The sequence below is a fragment of the Panthera leo genome, chromosome C2 (assembly GCF_018350215.1).
Source record: "Panthera leo isolate Ple1 chromosome C2, P.leo_Ple1_pat1.1, whole genome shotgun sequence".
NCBI classification, from domain to species: domain Eukaryota; kingdom Metazoa; phylum Chordata; class Mammalia; order Carnivora; family Felidae; genus Panthera; species Panthera leo.
In genome coordinates, this window is record NC_056687.1 from 48,559,029 (window position 1) to 48,584,756 (window position 25,728).

Here is a 25,728-nt window from a genome sequence, read left to right on the forward strand (position 1 = left end):
TGAGAGAGAAAAAGAATTCTTGCTTTTGCTTCAACTTTTCCATATATTCTATAGCTGAGTGCTGGGGGAGGCACTTTCCTTATCAACTCCAGTTTAGAAGACATCTCTAAGATGACATTTGGAAAGGCATCATTGGTCTAACAGAGTAGAAAATATTGAAATCATTGGTCATTTATTGATCCCCTCGCTCAGCAAATTTTGTGAATGTCAGGTGTGTTAATATGTTTTACCTTCAGAAATACAAAGATTTTTCTCTTGGTTTAAGATATTCAATAAGAACACGTGAACATTTTAAAAACAAATTGTTTCACATTTCCATCAGATTTACAATAGGAAGAAAAAAACAAATAAGAACAAAATTGCTTCAGTAGTTAAATTATATTCTTTCTCCTTCCTGTAAACTGGCTTTGGAAAGAACACCCTAATTCATCTGAAATTGTTCACGTTTCCCATAACTTGAAGAAATGGCATTTCTCTTTAGTGTGATTCTCTACAGCTATAATGATGAAGTCTCTAAATTTGACTACCAGGTAGAAATAACAAAGGAAACTTATTGTACTTAGGTGTTTTTTTATCTGATTGCATGAAAAATATACAATATTTAGTAGCTATTTTTAAAATATTGACATCCCTAAAAGTTATACATTTAAAAAGTATTCAAGATTACATATTTAATCAGAGTTCAAAGTATCTCAGGAGAATTATTATTTGTTTTTGAGCTTCATGATCTTTTTCAACTGTATAGAACAAAAAAATTAAAACATTTTAAATATATTACATTAAATATATTTTCATACATTAGAGAAATTAAGCACAGACAAAACTACCTTCTTAGGACTTATGTAAACTCACAGTAGGATCTCAAATTACAATGAAGAGCAAGAATTTAGAAATTTAAATCAGAGTAAAAATATTCTTAGCATCTCAGTCTTTAACAATCTCCACACACCCACTGTATACTTTATTAGCATCTCTATGAGAAGTTAGTTGGTTCACCCAATTGTTTATTAATACCAACAGTCATGGAGGGTACACACTGCCATAAATTCTGCTGCCATTCAGAAAATGTAACAGAGTAGCTAATAATTTAAAATCTAGCCTGTGTTGTAGTATGTCTTTCTTTGTTAAATTAAATGGTGGCTTATTGAAGCTAAATTGATTAATATGCCTTTAGCTGAGTTCTCCCCAATTGGAATTATTCTCTGATCCTTAAATGAATTAAGAAAATTGGTATTATTGTTCTCTGTGTTTGTATCCGTGTAGTATGTGTCCAAAAGTTTGTTTGGAAAAATTCTGATCAACTTAAACTCCATGGGGCAGATTTATCCACCATAATATAAGGTATGTTCTAGGCTCATCACACAAGCATCAAATGAGTTCAAAGAACAAATGACAAAGAACAAAAGAATTGACCAGCAGTTGCAACTTTAACAAAATTTGAAATCTACAATCCCATCTCAATATTTAGGGCTATGAAGCTATTTGACATATTTAGTCCAGCTTTGATATCAGCTTCTTATAATTTTTCCCATGCCTAGTTTTCATTTAGGAAACTTTTTTGTTTGTTTCAAAGAACAACAGATGGGAGTAATCATAGCTGAAACTCTCACCCCTCCTCCTCTGTTGCTGGCCTAGTCCTTCCCAAGGGCACATCTGGGCCTGGGATGGGACCTTTTTATAGTTTTCTCAAGAGCATGTGACTAATACATTTCATGTCTTTAATTAAAAGCTTTTTTGTGTGTACCATGTGCAGTGAGGACCTCATGTGTTTCCAAGATCACATGTCTAAACTATAACACTGTGAACCTTTAATGTCTCACTCTGAAATCAAATTCATTAAATCAGAATGAGTGGATGGTTAGAAATGAATTGTTATAAATTAAGGATGTGCCCTAGAACATTACCATCAGCAGATCTTCTCAAATCAAATCTTCTCAAATCAAATCTCCCCACCTAGAATTGTCATCTTTGAGAACAGGAAAGGCCCCAGACAACACCTAGTCCAGTCTCCTCACTGTACAGATGAAGAAACCAAAGTACAAAGAGATTATATGATACACTCAAGATTGTCCAGCTTGTTAATAATTGACCCAGGACTAGAACTCAGGTCTCCTAACTTGCATCTAGGGTCCTTCTCATTATACCTTAAACATGTTACTGAAATTTTAAAGCCAGAGTTAAGAAAAGCAAATTGTGTCCCTACCATTATTAGGCACTGTGCAATACCTGGAATTAAAAAGATAAATAACTTAGGAGTCCTGCTCTCACAGGGTTTACACTCCAGGGGGACAAAGGTAACAGATAAATAACTACCCACTGCAGTAACTACTGAAGTACATTAGCAAAGGGCTGAGAAGCCCCAAGGACAGAGTAACTTCTTACCTGGGAATTAATATTTTCTTAGATCTTGAAGGGTGAGTAGGAACTTGCCAGCAAAGAAAGGCTGTACCAGGCAGAGAAAAAGCAAAGGAGGACAACAGAGCCTTAAAGGATCTGGTGTGTTCCTGGAACTGAACTATACAGAAAGGAATAGTACAGAATGAGTTGGACAAGATTGATTAAGTCAAAGCTAAGAAGTTTCAGTTTGGTAATTTTAGCCACTTGAATTTAATAGATTTTCAAATCACATAGACAGTATTACTGAATAATCCTTTTGAAAACTGACGTTGATTAAATGCCCAACTATTTTTAAGACAGACTAGAGTGGAAAGAGATTAATCTCAGGGACATGAATTGGGAATTGGTTACTACTCATCCCAAGAAGCAAAAGATGATGACAAAAGAGAAGAGCTGCATTTTATTTTGAAACTAAATGAACTGGTAGATTCAGAAGGGGTTTATAAATAGAATAGAGGAAAGAAAAGACTGGATGAAACACTGAGGTTTCTAACTTGGGAAGCTCAGTGATTTCATCAACCAAGATCAAGAATAAAAAAGATGTTAATTCTAAGAGTAAGAGAATGAGAATTTCATTTAAGAACTGTTCAAGTAGGGCATAAAAATCTAGAAAAAAGCTTACTTAATTCTATGAAGGAAGTTTAGAGATATTCTGGGCAGTGTGAAATATCCAGTCCTACAATTAATAACAGATTACTTTTCTGACTCAGTGATTACAGTTGAGACCCTAGAAATAAAAACATTATTAGTTTAAATAACCATCTACTCACAGTTGACTATACACGCAAACTTAATTATAACTAACAAATTTTGAGAGTAGCTGTTTCCTGTTTGTCTAAGTACAATCTTTTACCAGCGGCATCTAAATAAAAACATTATCATTAATTAAGATGCATGAGTTCAGTTTTAAATAGCCTTTACTGAATGTCTACCTGGTACAAAACTTGTACCTCATTGCCAGGAAATGCAAAGAAAAATAAGGCACAGTACAAGTGATTAATAGCTTGGAGTGTGAATAATAGCAAATGTAAGTTTCCAAAATGCAGAATAAAACATCCTCTGGGTAAGGGAAGAACTCTTAGGGAAAAAGATACTTTTGCTGACTCATGCATGAAGCAGGAAGAGTTTAAGAATTAGTGTTGACAATAACAAATGAGAAAACGCATTCAAGGCTGGTCATTCTAGGAGAATAGTATAAAAAAAAATGCATGGACAAGGAAAAGAGTTAAAATATTCAGAGAATATTACAGTTGCCCAGTATAATTGTAACTTAGAGTATCTAAAAGTAAATGGTTTGAGTTGTGGCCGGAATGATAAATTGAAGTCAGTTTATGAAGGCCTTCAAAATGTTTCTAGACCTGACAGAGACAACAGAACTTTGGACAATATAGATTAGAATAATAGAGCTTTGCTCAGGCTCTGATGTGGAAGCCCTTGCTTCCTACATGACTGGGCTGCATCATTCTTGTTGCAAAGACTGGTCTAAGACTACACCTCCCACAAGACTGCTTTTATTACTATTATTATTATTATTATTATTATTATTATTATTATTGCCACACCCTAGTTTCCACTTGACCCTCACCAAATTAGAAATATTACAAAAACCTTGCTTAATGTACAAAATACATGGACTTCTCAAAGCAGTCTGATATCCAAAATGAAGTTGTAATGATTATTAAAATAATAATAAAATTAGTAACAATAGCTAGTATTTGCAACATTCTCTTTATATGAAGAGTGTGCTGATTGTGTTGTTTGTTGGTTTGTCTCTACAATAATCCCTTTAGGAGGATACATTATCGTATCAGTTTTCCTACTGAGAAAGGTTTAAATCTTTCCACTGTTGAGTATCCTGAGAGCGGGGTAACCAGTATTAAAGCCCAGGACTGCTGAACAGAAAAGCTCTGCTCTTTCCCTTATGCCACAGTTGGCAGTCACTTCTCTACCACACAACAACAACTTTTAAGGCATTTTCCTTCCAAAACTCATTTTTATAACCCTCTTGTAATCCAAGGTAGCTGTGGCTTATAAAGACACATAAATGGAGCTATGTTGAATCTTTTAATGTGAAATCTCTAAAAGGAGGGGGTGAAATAAAGGAAGAAGCAAGGAAACCAGTACATTTGGGATTGTTACTTCTCAAGTACTACCCTGGTAAAAGAACTGCAGTTGTTCTCCAGTAATTCGGGAATAAACTCCCTCTGAGTCAGTGAATTTAGCAGCAAGACAGAAGATCTAGCCATTCTAAACCAATGATTCATTGACCCTGGAAATCTGGCTGGTTAGATATCTAATAAAAACAACCCCCTTCAGTTTAATATATGAGAAATTTACTCCACACCCAAATGAATTGTACAGGGGCCTTAGAAATTTTAAATTGCTTTTTCCAAAGCTGCACAGATTTCTTCTCTTTCAAGAATGAGTAAAGCAATACTAAATAACATAAAGAAAGGAAGTCCCTTAGGGATACAGGGCACACACATAAAATGATTTACTGTAAGAAACTAAAGATATTTTTAGAAATTATCTACTTTGTATTTTTAATAAAATTAAAAGAAAACAGACTTTTTGAAATGTAAGTCAAGAAATAAGTTTAAGGTAAAATAAACTAGAATAAAAGCTAAGCTTTAAATTAAAAAGGAATTGACCACTATAAGAAAAGAATGTAAGAAAAATCTTGTATTCTCATTACCAATTCCCTTGCCAAAAACAATTATAAAAGCTGAATCAAAGACATTGTTTAAAGTTTGAAACCATCGGTGAAGGCATTAGAGAACAACTAAGACAATCAGGAGTTGGGGGCAAAGACCCCACAACAAAGAGGGGCAGATTAAGATGAACCCACTTTGATGACTAGCTTTTCCCTCAGAGGTATTTTGGACCATCATTTTTAAACACAAGTGGTAGACTGTGGCTTAGAGCAGTTTCATCAGGCTGGGGAGACACAGACCAAAGGGGACAAAACATTACAGGAAGAGAACAACAGAAAAACCCAAAATGCAGCAGCAATTTGCCCTTGAGGAATTTCCAACTCCCAAGCCTTTCCAATGGAGAGTGAGAGTTGAAAACCCAAGCAAAAAAACCCTAGCTGACATGCCAGAGTATAAAGCCTAGACTCCAGGAGTCTATCAGTCTATCAGTTGGAATTCATGACCTACCCATGGGGAGACCATAGAAAACATCCCAGGATTTCAGTTAAGATATAAAAAGGAAGAAAGTCATAGTTTTTAAAATTCCCTACATAATTACAATATCAATAATAAAAACCAAATACAAAAAAGATGTTAAGCAAAATAAAATTCAGATCCCTATAAGCCAAAACTTCGGGGTTATTGCTTTAGATGTTAGAAATACTGACCTTGAAAAATAAGAATAAATGAATAAACATTCCATTATAAAATTAGAACTAGATTAAAAACAAACTTATAAAAACAAGGATAACAGATACAAATAAAGCAATGAAATTATTTTTTTAAAAAGCAGAAGTGACAGATACATCTGGCACACAACTAAAAAATTAGTTCTTTTCACTATTGAGAATGATGTTAGCTGTAGGTTTGTTATATATGACTTTATATGTGGAGGTACATTTCTTCTATACATAATTTATAAGAGTTTTTTTTTATCATAAAAGGATGTTGAATTTTGCGAAATGCTTTTTTCTGCATCTATTGATATGATCATATAATTTTTATTCTTTATTCTGTTAACGTGGTATTTCAGTTATTGATCTGTGTATGTTGAACCAGGAATGTATCTCACTTGATCGTAGTGTATGGTTTTCTTAATATGCTGTTGAATTTGTTTGCTAGTATTTTTGTTGAGAATTTTTGCATCTATGTTCATAGGAATATATATATTGGCCTTAAAGTTTGTTTTCTTGTAGTGTCCTTGCCTGGCTTTGATATGAGGGTATTGCTGGCCTCATAAAATAAGTTTGGAGGTAGTCCCTCTTCTTCACTTTTTGGAAAAGTTTGGAAATTAGCATTAATCCTTTAAATGTTTGCAAAATTTATCTGTGAAGCCATCTGGTCCTGTGCTTCTTTTTTTGGGAAGTTGTTAATTACTGATTCAATCTCTTTACCCATTGTTGGCCTGTTCAGATTTTCTATTTCTTTAAGATTCAGTTTTGGTAAGTTGTATGTTTCTAGGAATTTATCAATTTCTTCTAGGTTATCCTATTTGTTGGTATATAATTTTTCATAGTAGTCTCATGATCCTCTGTATTTCCGTGGTATCAGTTATAATGTCTCCTACTTCATTTATAATTTTATCTATTTGAGTCCTCTCTCTTTTTATCTTGGTGACTCAACCTAACAGTTTACGAATGTTATCTTTAAAAAAACCAACCCTAAGTTTGGTAGATCTTTCTGGTGTCTGTTTCATCTATTTCTGCTCTAATATTTATTTCCTTCCATCTGCTAACCTTGGGCTTGGTTTTTTTCTTTCTTTTTTTCTTTTTCTAGTTCCTCATGGTGTAAGTTAGGTGCTTATTTGAGATCTCTTTCTTTTCTTAATATAGGGATTTATGCTATAAGCTTCCCTCTTAGAATTGCTTTTGTGGCATCCCCTAAGTTTTGGTATGTTGTGCCCCCCCTTTTTTTTTGTTTTTCCCTATAATACTCTTATAATACTCTCTATAATACTCTTACAGCACTCACAAGAATTAAGTCAAACTAGATTAAAGCCTTAATTGTAATACCTGAAACCATAAAACTTCTGGAAGAAAACATAGGGGGGGAGAAAAAACCTCCTTGACACGGGTCTTGGCAATGATTTTTTGGATATGACAACAAAAGCACAGGAAAACACACACACACACACACACACACACACACATACACACACACACACAAAATATATCAGTAAGACTACATCAAAATTAAAAGCTTCTGGAGACCAAAGGAAACCATCAATAAAATGAAAAGGCAACCTATAGAGGGGGAGAAAATATTTGCAAACCATATATCTAATAAGATGCTTATCTTCAAAATATATGAGGAACTTCTATAACTCATTAGCATAAAAACAGATACCTGATTATAAAAAGAGCTAAGGACTTGAAGAGACATTTCCCCAAAGAAAACATACAAATAACCAACAAGTATATGGAAAGATGCTCAACATCATTAATCATCAGGGAAATGCAAATCAAAACCAGTCAGATATCACATCACATCCATTAAAATAGCTATTATAAAAAAGATAAGAGACAACAAGGGTGGGTGGGATGTGGGGAAAAGGGACCTCTTGTCCACTGCTAGTGAGAATGTAAATTTGGTATAGCCAGTATGAAAAACAATACAGAGGTTCTTCAAAATATTGAAAATAGAACTACCACTGGATATATATCCAAAGAAAACAAAATCAGTATATCAAAGAGATATTTGTATTCCCATGTTTATTGTAGCATTATTCTCAATAGCCAAAATATAGGAACAGCCTAAGGATCCATCAACAGATGAACAGGTAATGGATATGTAGTGTGTTTGAACACACACACACACACACACACACACACGCACACAGGAATATTCAGTTATGTAAAAAGAGGAAATCTGCTATTTGTGGCAACATGGATAAACCTGAAAGACATCATGCTAAGAATAAGTGAGACAGAAAAAGACAAACACTACATGACCTCATTTATATGTGGATTCTTAAAAAGTTGAACTCAGAACCAGAGAGCAGAATGGTGGTTGTTGGGGGTTGGGGAGGAAGATAGGGGGTTTGGAGATATTGATCAAAGGGTACAAACTTTCAGTTATAAGATGAATAAGTTCTGAGGATCTATTGTATAACATAGTTATTATAGTTAATGATACCGTATTATACACTTGACAGTTGCTGAGAGAGTAGATCTTAAATGTTCTCACCACAAAAGGAAATGGTAACTATCGGATGTGATGGAGGCATCAGCTAACACTCTGATGGTAATTGTATTTCAAAATATAAATGTACCAAATTTATGAAATCAACATGTTGGATACCTTAAACATACACAATGTTATATGTCAATTATATCTCAAAAAAGCTGGAAAAATAGCTTTGGAAATTAGTTTATAGAATGTACTACAACATTTTTAAAATATATGTTCATGGAAAAGACTAACAAGACATATCCTAAAATGATAAATAGCAGGGTATTTATCTGGGTAGCAGGATTACAGGTTACACTATTTTCTTCTTTAGGCTTTGAAATTTTCCATAATAATGATTGAGAAAAATGATTAAAATAAACAAGTATTGATCTTCCTTAAACTGTATAAACACTTAGAAATTTTTTATTAACAAAAGTATGTGAAAGTAAGTGGAAGAAAAATGTGCTTTAAGTCACGTAGTATTTATTTGTTTATTCTGTGAGAATTTTCAATAACATCTTTTAATTTGTTTTTTAGTAGTTTTCATCACTTTGCTATTGCTTAAAAAAGACTATTCCCAACTTCCAGGAGTTGGAAAGAATGAATAAGCTACATACTACAAGTGTGTACCTGTCTACCTATGAGGCAGATTTTGTCAGCTACTCAGCAATCAGCTATTTCGAGGAGTTCCGAGAGCTGAAATAAGATTTTCACTTACAGAAACCACAGCAAGTCCTTTTCTGTGTCCTCCACATTCCAGCTACCATTGTTCAGAATGTATACCATTACCATCAGGGCATTTCATCACAGACTACAGCTCTATCACTTGCACAAAGGTATCATTAATGTGAAAGAAATTGCTGCTAACAACAACAAAAATTTCAAAACTGATGTTTATCAAAATCATGGTTACTCTACTAGTGAGATGATGCCATTTTTTCCCACCTTGCACTGATATGCACTGGATTTATGATCTATGGGAACTATTTCCATTCAATATTTGTCCTAATTTAAGTGCTAACGGTTTTTAATATTTTTTTTATATTTTATTTATTTTTGAGACAGAGAGAGACAGAGCACAAGTGGGGGAGAGGCAGAGAGATGAGGGAGACAAAGAATCCGAAGCAGGCTCCAGGCTCTGAGCTGTCAGCACAGAGCCCGACGTGGGGCTCGAACTCACAAACTGTGAGATCATGACCTGAGCCAAAGTCGGATACTTAACTGACAGAGCCACCCAGGCACCTCAAGTGCTAATGGTTTTTAAAGGATTATTACTTTATTAGTAATTGAGTTCTTTAAATTCCTTTCTATTTTACTCTCTCTCTGAATCAGTTATTTCATTGGTAAAACTGAGATATGGTCTCCCATACATGGTAATTGTAAAGGTTAAATATATTTTTGCTTCCAGTAATTGGGATCATTTCTCCAACTGGGACCATACACTCCCACTGAAGATATGAAAAAATACAAACCATGGAATCATTTGAAACCTAACAAGGTTGATAAAAACTATCAAACCAAGATATAAGAGAAGGGTAAGCCAGATATTTGGGACTTCTTTTCCTTGAAGACTGATTCTGTATGTGATGACCGAGAAATTCAGTTGCTAAGAGAGCATTGGACAGCCTCATAAGGTCAATGGACAAAAACTGGGCTCCAGGGACTGCCAAAGACAAGAAAAAGCTGGTACAACCCTCTGAGTTTTGGGCTATAACACTGCACAACTACATACAAAATATGTTCTCTGACTACAACTGATGTAAGCCAAATATAAAAACAAGATTGTTTTTAAATCCTCAATTATTTGGAAATTAAGTAACATATTTCTAAATAATCCACAGATTAAAAAAATCAAAATGAAAATTAGAAATCAATTGCAATAAATATACTATATATTAAAATGTGTAGAATGCAATGCAATTACAGTCATGGTCAGAGGGAAGCACAGCTTTAATGTTTATTAGAAAAAAGGAATAATTAAAAAGTGAGCTAAGAATCTACCTCAAGAAGTTGCAAAAAATAAGAACCAGAAGGCACCTGGGTGGCTCAGTCAGTTAAGCGTCCAGCTTCAGCTCTGGTCTTGACTTTACGGTTCTTGAGTTCGAGCGCTGTGTTGGGCTCTGTGCTGACAGCTCAGGGCCTGGAGCCTGCTTCAGATTCCTGGTCTCCAAGTCTCTCTGCACCCCCACCCCCTCATGCTCTATCTCAAAAATAAATAAACATTTAAAAAAATTTTGGGGGTGCCTGGGTGGCTCAGTCGGTTAAGCGTCCGACTTCAGCTCAGGTCATGATCTCGCAGTCCGTGAATTCGAGCCCCGCGTTGGGCTCTGGGCTGATGGCTCAGAGCCTGGAGCCTGCTTCCGATTTTGTGTCTCCCTCTCTCTCTGCCCCTCCCCCATTCATGCTCTGCCTCTCTCTGTCTCAAAAATAAATAAATGTTAAAAAAAATTTTTTTAATAAAATAAAATAAAAAAAATTTAAAAAGACCAGAAAATTATACCCAAAATTAGGATTAAGGGGATAAAGACAAACAGGAATTAATGAAACAAGGAGACATTTGATCAGAAAAATAAATTTTAAATCTAATTCTTTAAGGGACTAATAAAATTTTTAAATTGGTGATGAAAGTGATCAAGAAAAAGAGTAATCTTAGAAATCTATTTTTGAGGGGGTGCCTGGGTGGCTCAGGTGGTTAAGCCTCCAACTCTAGATTTTGTCTCAGGTCACGATCTCACAGTTCATAAATTCAAGCCCTGCATCAGGCTCTGCACTAGCACTGTAGAGCCTGCTTGGGATTCTGTCTCTTTTTCTCCCTCTGACCCTCCCCAGCTCTCGCTCTTGCTCTCTCTCAAAGTAAATGAGCAAACTTAAAAAAAAAAAAAAAAGCAACAGCAACAAAAATCCATTTTAAGGAATAAAAATGGGACATCACTAAAGATTCTACAGACATTCACATTGTGATAAGAGGATATCATAAGCATTCATGCCGTTAATTTAAAAATTTGGATGAAATGACAGATTCCCATAAAACAAAGCATAATTTACTGATATTGAATCAGGAATAGAAGTTCTGAATCAATAACCTCCTTTAATTTGTGTATCTAATTCATTATTTTAAACCTCGCTAATCCTCCAAAAAATATTTCCATACACAGACAGCTTTACTAATGAATTATACCAACAATTTTAAAGAAACAACATCTATTTTACAAAAACTCTCCCAAAGAATAGAAAAAGAAATGCTTCCCCTCTTTCTATAAAGTCAGTATAGCCTTGATATAGGCCAATTTTGCTCAAAATCATAGATGCAAAACCTCTAAACAAAATTTTAGCTAACTGATATGGAAAAAGAATAACATATCATGGCTAAATTGGATGATTCCACAAATACAAGATTGATTAAATATTAAAAAATCAAATCATCACAATAGTGGAAAAAATGAGAAAACATAATTGATCATCTCAATAGATGCAAAAGAGCTTTGATAAAATTCTATATACAGCTCCTAGCAAACAAGACATATAATTTCTTAGAAGATATCTAGTGGGGAAAAATTGCACTAGATGTCATCCCCAAAATGGTACAGCACCAAAAGTTTTTTGGTTTTCCTGAGATCAGGAACAATACAAGGATATTTACTGTCTCTTTACTATCAAATGTTGTACTGGAAGTTCTAACTAATGCAATAAGGCAATAAAAAGAAGAGATTTGAAGTCCAGCAAAGGAAGAAATAAAGCAGTCACTATTTGTTTATGAGCTGCTTATGGAATATACAAGAGAATCTATAATAAATTATTAGAATAAATGAGTTTAGCAAGATTGTCAAATATAAGATAAATATATCAAAAATCAATTGTATTTCTATACCAACAGCAAACAGAAAATTAAATATTTAGAGATGTCATTTATAATAATATCAAAAATATTAAATCCCTATGAATAAATCCAACAAAAAATGTGAAAAAATTCCATGATGTTTGATAGGAAAAAAAGACCATGTAAGGAGTATGACAATTTTTGGAAAACTCAATAGTGTAAAGAAGTCACTTCTTCCCAAATGAGCCTATAGAGTAGTCAATAAAATCCTAATCAAAACCCAACAGGGTGGCTTAATCAGTTGGGTATCCAACTCTTCATTTCAGCTCAGGACATAATCTCACAGCTCATGACATCAAGCCCTGCATGACCAGGCCCAGACAGTGCAGAGCCTGATTGGGATCCTGTCCCTTCCTCTCTCTCTGCCCTTCCCCCCACTCGTGTTCTCTCTCCCTCAAAATAAGTAAATGAACTTAAAAAAAACAAAACAAAACAAAACAAAACAGAATTTTGTGTGTGTGTATAACCTGACAAGCTTATTCTAAAATTTATATGGAAACACAAAGCGCTCTTAGAAATAAAGAAGAGGGGCATCTGGGTGGTTCAGTGGGTTAAACATCCAATTTCGGCTCAAGTCATGATCTCGCGGTTTGTGAGTTCAAGCCCTGTGCTGACTGCTCAGAGCCTGGAGCCTGTTTTTGATTCTGTCTCCCTCTCTCTCTGCCCCTCCCCCATTCATGCGCACGCTCTCTCTCTCTCTCTCTCTCTCGCTCTCTCTCTCTCTCTCAAAAATAAATAAACATTAAAAACAATTTTAAAAAATAAAGTAGAAAAACTTATTCATATTATAAATATTAATAAATCTATATGATTAAAATCATATGGAATCATCACAGAAATATGCAAACAAACAAAATAAAGAGCTCAAAGACAAACCTAATGTGTATATTCCCTAATTATGATATGATAATTTAGGATAAAAATGGTACTACAGAGAAATGAAGAAAGGAATCTTTTCAACAAATTGTTAGAGGCAATTGGATAAGGGAAAAAATATTAAATCAAGCCCTTATTTCACACCATACAAACACACAAAATGATTCCAAGCTGGATTGTAGATCTAAATGTAAAAGACAATACAATAAAGTTTGAAGAGTTGCTTTGTCTGACTGTCTGGTATAGTAGCTTTAGTAGTATAAGTAGATTTTTAAATTAATTAAAATTAAATAAAACAAAATTCAGCTCCTCAGTCACACTAGCCACATTTCAAGTGCTCAACAGCACTTAAAATTACTATTTGACAGTGCAGATACAGAACATTTTCATCACTGTAGAAAGTTCTACAATGTAGAAATTTCTAGAATATAATAAAAAATACCATTATAGTCTCAGTAATGGAAAGATTATTTGAATGGAACATACACATGTACACACACACACAACACACACAATCTAACCATAAAGGGAAAAATTGATCAACAGCCTATAAGAAGTTCTATTCATCAAAAGACACCACTAAGAGAATGAAAAAGCATTCAGATGAGAGCCGTCGTTTGTAATACATATCATAAACAAAGGGCTTATATCCAGAATATACAACAAACTCACAAAAACCAATAAAGAGACATCCCAGTAGTAAAACAAATAGACAATCCAATACTATAATGAGCAAGAAATTGAAAGGCGCTTTGAAAAGAAGACATCAACATGACCTACTTTTCAGTAGCTGAGGAAATGAAAATTAAAACCATCCAAAAGGATAGCTAAAATTAAATAGACAGAAATACCAAGTATTGGTGTGAAGAAGGAATAATGGGAAAGGAACACTCATATATCGCTGATGAGACTGTAAATTCAAATAATTACTTTGGAAAATTGTTTGGCAGTATCAAATAAAGCTGTATATTTAAACCCACTCATATCCTATAACCAGCACTTCTACTCCTCATTATGAACCCAACAGAAATGCATACACATGTACATCAAAATAGGTACAAGGATATTTAAAGCAGCAACATTATTCATGGTAGCCCAAACTACAAATATTCTAAATGATCAATCAGAAGTAAAATGGATAAATAAATCATGATATATTAATATAATAGAATAATACATGGCGTGCCTGGGTGGCTCAGCCATTTAAGCACCTGACTCTTGATCTTGGCTCAGATCATGATCTCACAGCTCATGAGATTGAGCCCCACATCACTGCACTGACAATGCAGCCTGCTTGGGATTCTCTCTCTCCCCCCTCTCTCTCTGCCCCTCCCCTGCTCATGCTCTCTCTCTCTCTCTCTCTCTCTCTCAAAATAGATAAATAAACTTTAAAAAATAGACTAATACACAGTACTTTTCCTTAAGCAGGTAAAACCAGAGGGTTAGAAATCAAGATAGTGGTTTCTTTGGGGGGTGGGGAGGAGGAAGTATTTGAATGGGGACACGAAAGAGGCTTCTGGGATGCTGGCAACCCTCTACTTGTTGATCTTGGTGTTTATGTGAGTATTTGTTTAGTGTTATGAATACATTACATATGTTTTGAACACTTCTATATATGTGTGGTATACTATATAATTACAAGGTTAAATGTTTGTTTTATTCCTTAAAATAAACCTCTAGGGACATAATATTTCTTGGAAATGTTCCTGTGAAATATCACATTAGTGACTCAAGCTTTTAAAAATAAAATGAGGAGCCCCAAGGAATAAAAGTTGCTCTAGTTTAAGTAATCATGGACAGAGTTTAGCACAACTGCTTAGTCTCTCTCATTCCCTTCTATATCACTCCCAACCCCCAAACTTGGGGCATAGCTAAAGAGCCCTAATCTCCTTGGAATGCAGTTTAAGAAGCATTGATATATAATTTTCTCTTTTTACAAATATTTGAGATCTTATTGAGACTGGAGGAATAGAAGACAGAACAATGAACAAAGCAAAGCCTTTGCCCTCATGGACCTTATATTCCTATAGGACACTGAAATGTGAAAAATAAATAGCTTAGCACATTTTCTTAACAGGAAGTTTAGTTTACAGAATTAGAGCTTTGAACTTAAAGAATTCAAGGCAACTTATTCCCATAAAAGAAATTTTGACATGACATTAGCCAGATCTAATGCTTTCTAAAGAGTATTTATAACTCAGATCTTTTTGTAAGCATTTCTCAGGGCATCTGGGTGGCCCAGTTGATTAAGCCTCCGACTTCAGCTCAGGTCATGATCTCATAGCTCATGGGTTCAAGACCCACGTCAGGCTCTGTGCTGACAGCTTGGAGCCTGGAGCCTGCTTCAGATTCTATGTCTCCATCTCTCTCTGCCTCTCCCCTGCTCACACTTTGTCTCTCTCTCTCAAAAATAAATAAACATTAAAAATTTATAAGAATTTCTCTATTCATTCCATAATATTTGAGAGCCAACCATATGCTTAATACTGAATAGAGCCTCGAGAATACACAACAGAAAACAACACAGAGATGTTCCCTGATCTCAGAGAGTTTACAGTCTAGATGGTGTGAGAGACATTAAACAAAGAACACAATCTGTAACTGAATTTAAGGAAAGAACAAGGGTTAAACATTACGCTGCTTCTTACTGACTGATCTGATCTGATTTGATCTGATATTATTTAATTTGACTCTGTGAAACGCCTGGATAAAGTCAATAAATTCTAATATATTTCAGTCTGTCAAACAGTTTTACCTAAGACAGCTTTCTAAAAACCTTGATGGCTTGGGCACACCCATGACCAGGTAAGTCAGCCTGAGGTGTGACCAAAAAAACATCATGATTCTTAAAGCTCCTCATGTGATTCCAATGTGCAGCCAAGGTTGAGAATCTCTGCTCAAGGGATGAATTTAAATGTTTTAAATTTCTTTTATATTAACTTGCAAACCTATTTTCCATCATATTTAATACTTCAGGGCCTTCTAAATCATATAGGTTCTTACTCAAGAAAATATTTATGCTTAATTACCAAGTGCAAAGTTTCAGAGTAAGCACCTATCCTGAGCCTAGTAGCTGGAATGTAAAACTGGCCATTTCAGATAACCTCAAGGAAACAGGAAGCAAGTTGTTCATCTATTATTTATTTCAGCTATTATTTAATTCCATGCTTCAAATTTCACCATAATTATATGTGAAGCTAAACAAGAGTCACATTTTTTTTTAATTTTTTAATGTTTATTTATTTTTGAGAGAGAGACAGACAGAGCACGAGTGGGGCAGGGGCAGAGACAGAGGGAGACACAGAATCCAAAGCAGACTCCAGGCTCTGAGCTGTCAGCACAGAGCCTGATACAGGGCTCATACTCACAAACTGCGAGATCATGACCTGAGCCGAAGTCAGATGCTTAACCAACTGAGCCACCCAGGCGCCCCAAGAGTCACGTGTTTCTGATGCTCTTTTTGCTTTGGAAAAGTGTGGCGACAGTGAAGGTGTCACACTCCCCTATGATGATAGCTTAATGTCACTACCTAAAAGCTAAATATTGAGCTCTGTAAAATATTACACTGATCCTCTATAGTCCTCTTTATATTACAAGACTTATCTAATATGTGTATGGACATGGGACAAATGTTAGGGTTTAGAGAAACACTCCAAATACTGTGGAGAGAATATAAAAAGTCTTATTACCAGAGAGGCAAAGAAAAGAAACAAACATAAACAGAGACCAGTGGCACTCCAAAGTTTTCCTCCATTATTTTCCTCATTAATTATAAGGCTGTTTGAGGCTGTGATGTTTGGAGATCAGCCTGCTGGGCCTCCAAGGCCAAGAGCAAGCTGTCTGGCTCCAAGTACATTGGGCTCCAATTTTGATGCCATAAGGATTTCTCTTTATGGGATAAAACAAAGTCCTGCCATTTTTCTCACAAGTTTCTAAGATTTATTTAGTTTCAGGACTCTTCCTAAAGCAGCAGTTCTTGGAATGATGTATTTACATTCAGAACTCACAAGTCTCTTCAAAGGCTCCCTTATCCCCATGTAATCACTCAAAAACGAAACCACAAGGAACAAGTCTGTAGTAGCGAAGAGTTTTCTACAAAGCAAAAGATACATGAAGGATTCCTTAAGACTCCACAAAAAAATTTTAGTCTGTTTTCTAATTAGGGAGTTATTTCACAGCATTTAGAAAGAAATAAACCAAATATACATCATTCTTTGAAACTAGTTTGGCTACTTACTTCTAAGAGTCAGGGAACTGCAGAACCAGGAAAACGGACTCACATCCTGCAGCAGCTACTCTTTGCCAGGTGCCACGTTAGACCCAGAGGTTACAAGAGAAGAAAGAACCCGAAGTCTAGGAGAAAAAAGAAGACATAAATGACTTTATGAGGAAAGTAGTCAAGCAATCTTATCACCAGATTCCTTTGCTTCATGAGTTTTCATCCAGAATAATGTTCTCCCCTCTGCCTCCCAGGGTGGTACCTGGCCTTGAAAGCTCTGTAGTTTAAAAGCTCAATTTAATTTCCAGCTCTGCAAACACCATCAAGTTTTCTTCTTCAGGGACTAAATGGGAAAATGTTTTGTGATTCCCTTTGCGTATTATAATCAGTTGCAAAGAACAGAAACCAACTCTACCTGATTTAAGCAGAAAAAAATAATACTAAAGGATATTGGTATCTCACATTTACTGAGGAGGCTGGAAAATCGGGCTCAGGATAGGTGGGGACAAAGAAAAGCTCTGCAGCCAGAGCCACCAGAGTTGTGGTACAGACCTCCTGGTGCAGCCCCTCCCCCACCACATGCACCCAGCACTCATTCCGGATTCCGGTTCTCCAGACACTCCTGCTGGTGCCCTCAGGGAGCCCCTTTCTATGTGTGCCTCAGCTCTGCCTCAGGGACTCCAGGGTGAACGTTCCCACCACTATTGCCTACTGACCTAGTTTCAAAGGAGCTAGAGAAACAGTTTCTGAGAATTTTCTGTGTCTATGGTAGTAAGGAATTTTCTGCTTCAGTAGTGCCCAAGTCATCAAGTTTGGGCTCTGTTTCTATCAAGTCATTTGTAGCAGGGAATTTTCAACATATAGGAAAGGAGGTAAAATGCTGGAGAGATGGAAAAAAAAAAAAGTGACTAAGAGACACTCTTCCACAAATTTCTCAGGCAATTCTTTCAGGGAATGTGTTGTGGGCGTATTCTCTTCTCCCAGTACTCTAAGGAAAACTGGATTTTGATGGTCGTTTATATATAAATAACATGTCTAATTTCAAAGGGAAGTCCAAACTTCTGTTACCCAAACGTTACTCTCTGGAAGTCCTTTACAAGACTGAAACGACAGAGTATTTTTGTGGGTGATCTTTCCCATAAAAACTGGTCTCTACTTCATGCTCAACTGCCTGCATTATTTTGAAATCTAGCTCACAACTCACAGCCTCCTAGCTCAGGGAGAAGTTACACTAGGTTTTACTGCTCTGTGAGATATCATTATCTTCTACCTTGCTTCCTTTGCTGTCCCAAGAGCCATGTCTAATGTACTTTGAGTCCTCCTTTTCTAGTCAAACCTCTGGCCAATTTCCCCTTCTGTAAGAACGCTTCCTGAGTTGCCATGATTTTATATTTGAATAAATTTATCAAATAGAAAAAGGTCACATAAAACAAAGTCCACCACTTTATAAAGTAAGCAGCAATGTCCTTGGCTAAATCTTAATTGAAGTTGAAGTACGTCTGAATGCTCCCAAGTATCCCGTGTCAACTACTTTCCTTCTACATCCAGTAGTACCATTTCTCTTGCTTAATACCTTCCAGCGAGAATCTAGAACTCGATCATATTAACATGTGAAGGAATGATACTAAGAGAAATCTGTCAGGGCTCAAACTTGTGCATCAAACAGCAATATCCTTGAGCTCTGCCAAGGTATTTCAGGGCTTTTTTGAAAAGAATTTTCCATACAACATTGCAAGCTTACTTAAAACTAACCAAAAATTCTTGCTTTTCCTTATTCTATTCGGTTTCTACACATATTTGGAATAGAGGGTCCAATACAAGAGTCAAACACTAATGCCAAATATTTTGAGGAAAAATCCATAATTCTATTTTTGGATGCTGAAATTCTGATTTACTTTTTTCCCCACTTAAAATTTTATTAGAGATTCCCTCCCAAAGAGTTACAGTCCTATGATTAAGATTTAGATACCAAGTTTCCTTTAGTCAAAAATTTTGTAACAAAAATCACTGCGCTTCCTATCTAATTTTATCAGGTCTGTGATGGCTGACAACCTAAACCATGACTTAGTTCAATAGTGCTTTTAAAAAGTACAAGTTCAGGGTGCCTGGGTGGCTCAGTCTAAGTATCTGACTTCAGCTGAGGTCATGAACTCATGGTTCGTGAATTCGAGCCCTGCACTGGGTGCCCTGCTGTCAGCACAGAGCCACCTTTGGATCTTCTGTCTCCCTCTCTCTCTGCCCCTCCCCCATGTGCCCTCCACACTCTCTCTCCCAAAAATTAAGAAAAATTTAAAAACTAAAAAGTACAAGTTCATATTCAGGTTAGTACTTATTCTGACAATGATATTAAAGTATGTGATCAAAAGGAATCCCATTAGCATCATTTGGACAAAACTCTAGAGCCATTTATCAGTATCATTTTTCTAAACCAAAATATCAAAGCTAGGTTTCTATGGTAAAAAGACATAATCAGGTTATTGATAAGACACTCCTTGGCATCTTATTTAATAAAGAAACTGTATGATGAGCCAATGAGAACAGGGTGATGGAGTGGTGAGTACAATTCATTAACTAGACATGTTGTACAGATAGAAGGAAACTAGATGTCCTTTACTCCAGAGGTTTCAATCTAGCAGTTGTGTTTTCTTTGGTCTGCAATGTTTTGATTTAGTTCATTGCCAATATAAAACAATAGTACACTTCATATAAAGTATTCAGACTTTCATTTCTTCTTAAAAATCTAGAATGTCTGGCCCAATTTCTCACATTTATATGGGGCAAGTGTCTTCTAAAATGCAAAAGTTTCTCCACATCCTCTCCAGCATCTATAGTCTCCTGATTTGTTCATTTTGGCCACTCTGACTGGCGTGAGGTGATATCTGAGTGTGGTTTTGATTTGTATTTCCCTGAGGAGGAGCGATGTTGAGCATCTTTTCATGTGCCTGTTGGCCATCTGGATGTCTTCTTTGGAGAAGTGTCTATTCATGTTTTCTGCCCATTTCTTCACTGGGTTATTTGTTTTTTGGGTATGGAGTTTGGTGAGCTCTTTATAGATTTTGGATACTAGCCCTTTGTCCTATATGTCATTTGCAAATATCTTTTCCCATTCCATTGGTTGCCTTTTAGTTTTGTTGATTGTTTCTTTTGCAGTGCAGAAGCTTTTTATCTTCATGAGGCCCCAATAGTTCATTTTTGCTTTTAATTCCCTTACCTTTGGGGATGTGTCAAGTAAGAAATTGCTGCGGCTGAGGTCAGAGAGGTTTTTTTCTGCTTTCTCCTCTAGGGTTTTGATGGTTTCCTGTCTCACATTCAGGTCCTTTATCCATTTTAAGTTTATTTTTGTGAATGGTGTAAGAAAGTGGTCTAGTTTCATTCTTCTGCCGCTCTGGAAAACAGTGTGGAGGTTCCTCAAAAAATTAAAAATAGATCTACCCTATGACTCAGCAATAGCACTACTAGTAATTTACCCAAGGGATACAGGAGTGCTGATGCATAGGGGCACTTGTACCCCAATGGTTATAGCAGCACTTTAAACAATAGCCAAATTATGGAAAGAGGCTAAATGTCTATCCACTGATGAATGGATAAAGAAATTGTGGTTTATATACACAATGGAATACTACATGGCAATGAGAAAGAATGAAATATGGCCTTTTGCAGCAACGTGGATGGAACTGGAGAGTGTTATGCTAAGTGAAATAAGTCATACAGAGAAAGACAGATACCATCTGTTTTCACTCTTATGTGGTTCCTGAGAAATTTAACAGAAGACCATGAGGGGAGGGGAAGGAAAAAAATTGGTTAGAGAGGGAGGGAGCCAAAATATAAGAGACTCTTAAAAACTGAGAACAAACTAAGGGTTGATGGGGGCTGGGAGGGTAGGGAGGGTGGGTGATGGGTATTGAGGTGGGCACCTGTTGGAATGAGCACTGGGTGTTATGGAAACCAATTTGACAATAAATTTCATATTAAAAATAATAATAAAAAATAAGATGCAAAAGTTATTTACTTAAATTACCTGCACAGCTTTTAATTTTGAGATTATTAACAGACTCTCTGCCATCACTGCTCCATCCTGGTACAGATGAGTATTCTAAACATGATATTAAAAAACAAACAAAACATCTAGCAAACCACTACCAAAAGGAATCATCGTTCTTGATTTCATTAGGGCCTGAAACCTACCTGATAAAACAGAGTATCACTGCTTAATCTAACTGAGACATAAATACTTTACTGCTAAAGCTCAAGGCAAGAATCCCCTTTTGTTTAATATTGCAGGATTACAGAGGCAGACCCAGACAGGTGAGGAGAGCATACTAATAGTTAAATTAGATACAACCCTTGAATTTTCTCTATAGACAGAAAAAATAATTTTTACAGTGGCAGGTGCTTAATGTATATTGTATCAAAGCAAAAGCTATATATTTTCTTTATCCATGCATCCATCAATGGACACTTAGGTTCTTTCCACATCTTTTTTTTTTTAGATATAATTGGCATACAGTGTTATATTAGTTTCAGGTGTACAATATATTGATTTGGCAATTCTGTATTTACTCAATGCTCACCACAAAAAGTGTAGTCACCATACTTATTTCCATATCTTGGCTATCATTAATAATGCCACAATGAACATGGGGGTATAGATAGCTCTTTGAGATACTAATTTTATTTCCTTTAGATAATACCCAGAAGTAGGATTGCTGTTCTGTTTTTAATTTTTTAAGGAACCATCATAGTGTTTTCCATAGTAGCTACACCAATTTAAATTTCCTCCAAAAGAGTACACAGACTCCCTTTTCTCCACATCCTCAACCGAATTTGTTATCTTTTTTTTTTCCAATATATTGGTCATCTTAACAGGTGTGAGGTGCTATATCACTGTGGTTTTGATTTGCATTTTCCTGGTGATTAATGATGTTAAACAACTTTTCATTTACCTGTTGTCCATTTGTATGTCTTTGGGGAAATGTCTATTCAAATCCTTTTAAAATTGATTGAAATTAATTTAATTTATTTAAACATTTTTATTTTTTTGTCATTGAGTTTTATGAGTTCCTGACATATTTTAGATATTAACTTCTTATCAGATATATGACTTGCAAATATTTTCTCCCATTCCACAGGTTGCCTTTTTACTGATTTTTTTCTTTTGTTAGCACAGAAGCCTTTTACTTTAATGTAGTCCCACTCATTGATTTTTGCTTTTGTTGCTTATATTTTTGGTGTTATATACATAAAAAAATCATTGCCAAGACCAATGTCAAGTCTTTTTTTCCCATGTTTTCTCCTAGGATGTTTATGGCCTCAGGTCTTCCATTTAAGGCTTTGACCCATTTTGAGTTGATTTTTGTGAGTGGTGTAAGAAGATATGGGTCCAGGTTCATTCTTTTGCATGTGGCTGTCCAGTTTTCCCAACACCACTTACTGAAGAAGCTATCCTTCCTCCATTGTGTATTCCTAACACTCTTGTCAAAGATTACTTGAACATCTATGTGGATTTATAGCTGAGCTTTCTATTCCTTTTCACTAACCTTTGTGTCTGTTTTTATGCCAGTACCATTTTGTTTTGATTACTATAGCTTTGTAATATAGTTTGAAATCAGGAAGTGTGATGGCTCCAGCTTTGTCCTTTCTCAAGATTGCTTTGGCTGTTCAAATACTGCAGTTCCATGTGAATTTTAGTACTGTTTTTCATTTCTGTAAAAAGTGCCTTTGGGGTTTTGACAGAGATTGCATTGAATCTGCAGAGTACTTGGGGTAGTATGGACATTTTAACAATATTAATTCTTCCAATCCCTGAGCAAGAATATATTTCCATTTATTTGTGTCTTAATCAATTACTTTAATCGATTTTTTGTAGTTTTCAGTGTATTGATCTTTAATCCTTGGTTAAATTTATTCATAGGTATTTTACCCTTTTTGATGATACTGTAAATGAATTGTTTCCTTAATTTCTCTTGTAGAAATTAAGGTAGTGTAAATGCAACTGATTTTTGTATATTAATTTTGTATTCTGAAACTTTAGTTTATTGGTGTGGTTTCTTTGTTATTTTGAGGGGTTGGTCTTTTTGAAGTTTTTTGTGGAGCTTTCGATGGAGAGCTTTGTATGTATAAGATCATGTCATCTGCAAGAAAAGACCATTTCACTTGGATGCCTTTTTTTTCTTGCCTAATTGTTCTAGCTAAGACTTCCAGCACTATGGTGAATAGAGGCGATCAGAGTGGGCATCTCTATCTTGTTCCTGATCTTAGAGGAAAAGCTTTCAGCTTTTCACCACTGAGTATATTAGCTGTGGTCTATTATATATGGCCTTTGTTTTAGTGACTAGAGTACATTATGATATGTATATATTCTGGCATATTATGGTACATTCCTTCTGTTCTTAATTTGTTGAAATCTTTTATCATGAAAGGATGTTCAATTTTGCCAAATGCTTTTTCTGCATCTATTAAAATAACCATATGGGTCATTCTGTGAATGTGGTATATTACATTTACGGATTTATATATGTTGAACAATCCTTGCATCCCAGGGATAAATCCCACTTGATCATATTATATGATCCATTTGATGTGCTGTTGAATTGTGTTTGCTAGTATTTTGTTAAGGATTTTTGCATTTATGTTCACCATAGATATTGGGCTATACTTTTATTTTCTTGTAGTGTCCTTGCCTGGCTTTGGTGTCAGGGTAAAGCCATAAAAAATAAGGAAAACCTGTCATTTATGACAACATGGATAAATCCAGAGGATGTTATTCTAAGTGAAATAAGCCAGACAGAGAAAGACAAATACTATATGCTGTCACATATAATCGAATCTTTTCCTTAAAAAATTCAATTCATAGAAACAAAGTAGAATGGTGGTTGCCTGGAACTGGGGAGTGGGGGAAATGGAGAGATGTTTGTCCAAGTGCACAAACTTTCAGTTATGAAATGAATAACTTCCGGGGATTTAATTTATAGCCTAGTAACTATAGTTAATAATACTCAATTGTCAAGTTGAGATTTGCTGAGAGTAGATGTTAAACATTCTCACCACACAGAAAGAAAAATGGCAACTATGTCAAGTGACAGATGTGTTACCTTGATTATGGTAACCATTTCTCTATGTATGTTGTCATGTTGTACAATTTAAATATATACAACTTTATTTGTCAATTATATCTTAATAAATCAGAGCAAGAATTAGCTTGAAAATGAGCACGGGGCTCTAGGAACTAACTCTGTGCATTTACCCTTGTGGTAAATGTGGTAAAGATAAACTTGTGGTTAGAATTGCATTTGTTACTTTATTGTAAGAAAGCCAAAACTATAGAGAATATGACCAAGTTTTTTGCCATCTTACATAAAAATATCCTTAATTTTTCCACCTACCTGGGATAATAAAGCCATTTTGTTTTCCTTAATAGCCTGGTCTGATATGTCAAATTTATAATCTTAAGGGATTGTCAGAAAGCAGCATGTTAGAATTCAAAATAATCTAAGACAAATACTCCCTTAGAATGTTTATCTAAAAGCAAGTAACTTGTATAAAAGTTTACAAAAGTTTAAATAACCTTATTTTTAAAAAGTTCTAAATTCTTCTTCCAAATTACTACTTGTTTTAGTTTCATGGAGATACATATCTAAGAATACCACTATATAATTAAAGAATAAAGAAGCAATATTTTCCTTATTATAAAAAAGTCTATAATAAAAATGGGTTGTTAGGCTTAAACAAAACATAGATTTGCTTTACCAGTAGTTCCCAAACAAAACAATATCTATTCTGGAACATGGAATAATCTAATCCAGTCTTTTACACAACCATAGAGAGTTAAGACATACTAAAAACAAACATTTAACAACAAAGCCTATAGAAATAAGTCCCAATTAAGGTCAATGCAGCAGCCACCTGTGGGAATATAAAGTTTGTTTCCCCATAAAACATCATTTTTAAAAGGAAGTGCAACCTATAAAAGTTTAGGTTCTTCTGAAAACTTTCTGGTTAGTCATCTATTATCTATCTCTTCAAGCCAGTGGTCCACAGGCAACCAACTGTACAATGTATCACCCTGAAGAGGTGGTTAAGATAGATTTTGGTATGGTAAACTTTATGAGTCAGTTGCACCAAATCTATAATCCAGTGACAGGGGTCTCAGAACAGAACCTCAGACAAAAGCTTCAAAAGCTGTAGTGCAATAAAGATTAGAGTCATACGTGCACTCTGAAAAATAAACAAAACTCTTAATGAAACTCAGTAGAATTTATTAAGAGATGGCCATGAAAATAGATTCCAAGTAACAGCTAGAACTTACTCATTTATGTGCAGATCTGAAGGTGACAAGTTATGTTGTAATTGTGGCCCCAGAGCTAAATGCTGTTTTGTAGCCAAGGACCTTCCTAATACCATAAAGAGCATCAGTGCTGAGTGGTCTGCATTCCTTAGAATGTAGCAATGATCGGGATTCAACAGCTCCTGGTCATTAGGGAAGGCATCCTCATGCC

General features: G+C 35.2%; 1 protein-coding gene across 1 annotated transcript in view; it reads right to left on the minus strand.

Annotated features, from left to right (window-relative positions):
* Positions 1–17,306: 17,306 nt before the first annotated feature.
* IMPG2 (interphotoreceptor matrix proteoglycan 2) overlaps positions 17,307–25,728 on the minus strand; it is a 246,442-nt gene continuing 238,020 nt past the window's right edge. Inside the window, exon 20 of the mRNA XM_042954342.1 lies at positions 17,307–17,367. Within this exon, the coding sequence (XP_042810276.1) occupies positions 17,307–17,367 (61 nt within the window). The remainder of the gene's footprint in view (positions 17,368–25,728) is intronic.